Consider the following 6,578-nt stretch of genomic DNA (forward strand, 5'->3'; position numbering starts at 1 on the left):
AATGAGGTCTCGGAGGTGCTGAACAAGATACAGACGATTCATCGTGTATTCCAATGTCCTACAATAAATGTAAATATAAGCATCTAGATAATTTATTTCTCAAAAGTATAAACAACTAAAAATCAACTAATATACCTTGACTCCTAAATTTATTTTTCTTCGTTTTGATTGAAGTTCTACCCAACTCTTCAATCTTCTTGAATTTTTCACACCAATTCTCTTCTTAAATCCCTTTGTTTGTATCATGGAAGGTCCTATCGATGATGTCGTTGCACCTCCGTTGTCGTCTTGGCTCACTTCTATCAAACGCATTTCCATGACCTTTTTTGTTAGATCACACACCGAATTATGCACCAAAGAGAAAGTGGATGAGTGGATGGATTCTTCAGTTGCTAGTCTTATGAGCATCATACAAAGTTTCCTATAGCGTTCTGTACTTTGTAACTTAGGATCTTCCTCGACTTCATTGCCCGTATAATCATATACAACTCCACTCCTAGCTTTTCTCGTCCACTTATTCAAGATATAATGCTCTGGAAGATTTTTTACATCCATCACGTCATACACTTTCACAGCATGACAACACAATAATCCAGTAGTCTCAAATTTTCGGCAACTACATGAAATCATCTTGGTGCCAGGATTAAATGTCACCCTCCATTCTTCGTCCTTATCAATTATCCCGACACAAATATATTTAAATAATGGTTGAGTTTCATTTTTATATTTTATATAAGCAGCTGCAAACAAAACAAACTCAATTTGAAATAAATGAAAGATAGTTGGGGTATAAATCTCAAAAATTTGATGCAACATAGGAGAACTCTCTAGCTTTAATATCTGTAATTTTTCGCGTGCCTCAAACTCACATCTGAGCTCATTGTATCGCTTGTCCTCCAAGACGTGTTCGAAGTGCTTAAAAAATTGCACTATGCCTAAGTCGGGCTTCATACAACTCTTAATATCATAATTGACGCTCTTACTAAGTTGTGTGCCCCTTATACCAAGCATGAAAGCCTTCTTCATGTAACAAGCTGCCCATTTCTCCTATATTATAAGTGGATTGTAGCCAATTGTTTTTATGAACATTATATTGTGTTAGTAGAAATCTCCATTCCTCCTCAAATTGGGTATCGTCATCAATACCATACATGCACCTCTTAAAATCAGTTAAGAAATGAGAACCATCCTTCATCAAGTTTCCAAAATTCTTGATGCCATGTGCAAAATCCATGGAATATCTCAGGCATCACCTCGTGCACAACCTTTGCCATAGCTTGATCCTGGTCGGTGAAAATAGTGAGAGGCTTTTTTTGCTTGTGTGCCTCTAAAAAGGTTTCAAATAACCATTTAAATGATGCTGCAGTCTCATCATACAAAAGTGATGTATCAAAAACCACCGCTCCTCTATGATGATTGAAACCTGAGAAGATAGCAAGTGGTCGGTATGCACGGTTCGTACAATACATGGTATCCAATGACACAACATATCCAAAGTACTCATAGTCTATCAACATTCTTGCATCAGCCCAAAAAACATTTGTTATATGTTCTTCATATCCATCTGATTAGCATGGTAAAATGATGGATTTTTAGATAACTGTTGAAAATATCGCATCAGACAATCAAATTCCCCATATATCATACCTCTTTGTCTTTTGGATTGAATATAGTTTTTTGCGTCCAACAAGGTATAACCAAGACCATCCCTCCCCCCTGCATGCCTACTCGTCAACTCAAAAGTCAATTTTTGTTTAAGGCCAGCATCCTCCGCCAAATCAATCTCATAGACTTGAACTTCTGTAAATTTACGTTGGGAAGCCAACATGTCAACTGTCTCTCGAAGATGGAGCGGGTGATTATGCTCTTCGATAAACTCATAAACCTTATATTTAACATCTGCATGTTTGACTCCCATTCTTACTTTACAACTTGTTCGAGTCTTAAGCCGAGGATTGAGTGTCAGAGAGTCTCTTTTGTCTTCTTTACGAACACCCTCCTTGCAACAAACATATTTATACGAAGTTATAAAGCCATTCTTGTTCTTGTTAAAACAATGTTTCCTAACTCCAAATCCATTTTTTCCACCATATTGAACCCAAAACTTCCATGCCTCATCGAGGCTATCAAATTTCTTACCAATCTGAGGTTTGATTCAATATTCGAACTAAAATCCATCAAGAATATCGGTTGACCAATAAAACTTCTGGCTTATTTGAGTCTCGATAATGTTTCCTGTTATATTATGAGTGTAACAAATTCATTACAAGAATAATATAGCTAAAATCCAAGTGTAAATAGGAATTAATTTCAATGAAATAAAATAAAATAAGAGAAATAATTCAACATGCGAAAGTGTATAGGAAACTAAATTTCTTGAGGATAGTTCGTGTCAACAATGTAGAAAAATTTATAACATAACTACTTGATTTTGATACATTTGGTTACAAGAATTAACAGAATCTAAAGCAAGGGCAATTCATATAATATTGGTTACTGCCTTACTGGTATTATTGTTAGAGTAGATGCTCTGTAAGCCAACTGTTGGCTAGGGATTTTATTGACTCACGTGTAATAAACAATATTTATTTTAATATAATTACTTTTTTATTTAATTATGGCATTTACTTTATCTTCATACCCATGCAAGCTGCATAGATAAAGACCTTGAATATACTATAGTAAATAAATATGAGGTTGTACATGTGATGACAATCATGAAACACATATTTTAATTACTGTATATTCTAAATTAAGTTCCTAGTCGATTGGGCCGTCCAAAATAAGGATAAGGATCGCTCGAGCTCGAGACTAGAATCTGTGATGTTGTGTACCACGTTTCATTGGTATGGACATAGAGATGTTCAATCATACAGATTGGTGCTCATACGATGAGTTCACTGAACTACCCTCCCTCGGATTTCCCAAGTAGTTATTATTCATCGAGTGGATAAATTCGTGGTTATGGTTGTATATCATTAGTCCTTACGACCCGAGACAACACTGAGACTCTACATGCTAGGATTGTGCTTTGACTTGTTTACCGACTCCAAGAGGGTCATCAGGTGGCAAGATTGGGTACAGTTACGACACATGTAGGAGCCAGTGCATTGTAGTCGGGAATTCACCGCTCACCTACGGGTGTGGATACCCTATGTGATCTTATGAGATAGTAGTGCATGGAATCTCTGGCCAGAGTATGAAATGTACATTAGGGTAAAGTGGTTCCCTAGTTGCACATGTGATGCCTCTATGTATTCTCTTAGATGTATCACATCATTATCGAACTTCACATGCAACCCTCGATGAACCAATGGTTGCAGATTCGATCGGGATATATGAGATGAAGGGACCGTACTGTACGATAACCATAATCGATTGGTTTTTATAGACACTATCAGTGATACCTAGGGAATCATGGGGCGATGCTACTAGACGCTCTTACCATGATTCGATGGGTCCAATCAGAAATGAATTCTGACATTCTTATGATCAAGGATTTGATACATAGAATGTGGCTAATAAGGGTAAGCTCGTATAAAGGACAATGTCCTGAATCACAAAGAGTTGTGAACCCACGGCTAGCTGTATCCCTGAACCATTGAGGGTCATACAAGCACTAGTTTCCCTATTCCCGTTGAGATAATAAATTCAAAGAGTTGAATTTATAATAAACAAATTTGATTGGATCAAATGATAAGCTTATAAATGAGTTTATAATAGCTTATAGAATATTTTGAGAGCACAACTGCTAAAAACAGTTAAGGGAGTGCACCTGCTTAATTTGAGTGAAAGTGTTCCAAAATTAGCAGCTGTCTTATTTATGCTTTATTGGTTTCGAAAATTTAAAGTGTGCATCATAATAACGATTAAGTTAAAATTGGCACATCGGTGATATTTGATCATCGATCGGGATTATGATAATATTAATACAATGGGTGCATGAATCATGGGCTAGTAGGAGTACAAACCCATCATGATAAATTATTAAAGTAGTGGACTTTAATAAATTAATAATATTCTAGTTAGACTTGATTAATAAAGCCCATGAAGTTGTATTAATACATGGTATTAATTTGTTTAAGGAAATATTCTTGATACCAGAATATATAACTTGCACACAAAGGAAAATATAATTTATAAGATATATATAATATATATAATATATATAAGGCTTTGAGAATGGCATTCAATATGATGAATGTTTTTTTTTTCGAAAATCTTAATTATATATATATGTTATAATTAAACTTGTTTAATTATATTTACATATATAATTAGGATACACTTATATATATTAATATATAGATAGATATATATATTGGAGAATAAGATTTTCGAAGCCTAGCCTCCATTCATTCTAGCAAGCAATTTTTCGAAATTTCTCTCTCACTTGTGCTTGAAGAATTCGGCACCTTAATCAATAAGGTTGGAATTGATTTCTTCTTCTTAATTCAATCTCAAACGCAAATTTTTTCTTTTTTCTCTAGTGCGAGTTAGAAAAAGAATAGACAAATTGGTCGTGGACTTGATTCGGAGATTGAAGAAGGAGATACTCCAGTTGATCGTTCGTAGGGAATTACAACAAGAGCTATATCCGCTAATCCCGGGATAGTTGATGCCAAGTGAGATATTCACTAAAGGTATAATTTCGTAAACATCCTATAAATGTCAATTAAACCATACGAGCGTCCAAGCATGTTTTGAATGTCAAGACAAAAAATTTTAAACTTCCGTTGCGTCTTGGGCACGAGAACACGGTACTCCAACAGTGGTATCAGAGACAGGTCCTCTATATCGTATGGTTAATTTCATGTGGAGTTTTTTTTTATTTCTAACCGCATAAGAAAATTCTGAAAAATCGCAACACCTTAAAATTTATTTTTTCCAATTTTTTTTTTTAAAAAATATATATTATGTTATTGTTCACGTGTGAACAGTAACGGGCTGCCCGAACAGTTCGTGCAGCCCCAACGGGCAGGCTACCCGAATCGTTCAGGAAGCCCTTGGAGTGAGATTGGGCTGCCCAAAAGGTGTTTGGGCATTCCCGACAAAGTACTCGATGCGATTTTTTAATTTTTGAATTAATTTGGGTTAAATTGAAATTTTATGAAAATTTGACTAATTTATCTTTACAATTAATTTTTAGTAAAATTATAAATATTTTCTTATGAAATAAATAATTAGAATGTGATTTTAATTATTTATAGTAAAAGGAGTTTTACAAGAAATTAATTATTATTGAATTAATTGGAAAGTAAATAAAGAAGTTTATTTAATTTATTAATTCATTTATTAATTATGGCGGTTAGTAATAAAATTACAAGATACATGATTTGTTGGTTTTTATAATATTTGATATTATATGCATGAAGGATGATCGAGCGCCGTGACCAATATTCTAGGTGTATGTTAGGATATTTTACTGCTTTTATCATTTCTTTTATTTTTAATAAAAGTGGGCTTGGTTTATGGCCCGTTCCCACCCCATGAGATGTATCCCTTATGTGTCATGGCTATTCAAATGTAATTATTAGAATTAGTGGGAGATCAAGATTGGAAGATGGTGGGCCCAATGAAAAAGATGAAGACATGTAAAATATTGGAAGCTTATGTAATAAGTTGCATTTGCATCCCTCCATTTACCTAGGATTTGAACTTTGATCAATGTTTGGCTCACATGGATCAAATAGTATTGGCAATCGATCATCCTTGTTTATTTAATTATCATATTATGATATATGTGATATATAGTAATATGCATGTATGTATAATATAGTTGCATGAATCCGGCAAACATACAAAATCATGACACACGATTTTTAAAATAAAATGATGAGACAATTTTAAAATTAAAATCCCTCATTTTGAATGAGATTCAAAATTTATATCAAGACACAAAAGTAAAAATTAAAAGAGTTTAATTTATTCTTGCCTTCCATCAACGGTGGTTGCATGATGAACGCTACCCGCGGTCAGTGCCTGGCTCATATTATTAGGGAGGTCTGGACGCCGAAAAGCTGTGACTTCCACTGACATAGATGATGTGAATTGGGTGGAACTCCCATGACTTCGGCTCATATTATTGAGGGAACTCATGGCGACCGTCTACTACAATTCAATATTGATGGGTCGGCTTGACACTCGAAGATAAACGACGTTATATTATTGGGTCCTTATCAAGAGTGAGGAAAAACACGTGGAGGTTGCATGGGGATGCAATTGGACTCTACCTTTTAGAAATTATGATTTGCTGATATTATTCGGGATCATGATTGTCTAGATTGGACTCTACGTGCTCACTAAGGAAATGCGAATTCCTCGTTTTTCACCAGAGGGTGGTGAAAACGTAAAAATAGTGGGAGGAAAATTTATAAAATAAAAGTCCATATTTTATATCTACAAATTATTTTAAAATAATTAGTAACTGTTATCTGTTTTCATTTTCAGTATTCTCAAAATGTCGACACGTAATCCACTTTCTATCATTCTTGATCAAAACAAGTTAATCAGACCTAACTATAATGACTGGCTGAGGAATTTAAAGATTGTTCTAAATTCGGAGAGGATCGCGTATG

The 6,578-nt window shown here is 34.5% G+C and overlaps 1 protein-coding gene across 1 annotated transcript; it reads right to left on the reverse strand.

Annotated features, from left to right (window-relative positions):
* Positions 1-1,166: 1,166 nt before the first annotated feature.
* On the reverse strand, positions 1,167-1,918 carry LOC140879334 (protein FAR1-RELATED SEQUENCE 5-like). Its single transcript, XM_073283010.1, has 2 exons — positions 1,648-1,918; positions 1,167-1,564 (listed from the first exon to the last, which is right to left on the reverse strand). Exons 1-2 carry the CDS (start codon positions 1,916-1,918, stop codon positions 1,167-1,169), a joined length of 669 nt encoding a protein of 222 aa, XP_073139111.1.
* Positions 1,919-6,578: the final 4,660 nt, after the last annotated feature.

Source organism: Henckelia pumila, chromosome 2, assembly GCF_033568475.1.
Source record: "Henckelia pumila isolate YLH828 chromosome 2, ASM3356847v2, whole genome shotgun sequence".
NCBI lineage: Eukaryota > Viridiplantae > Streptophyta > Magnoliopsida > Lamiales > Gesneriaceae > Henckelia > Henckelia pumila.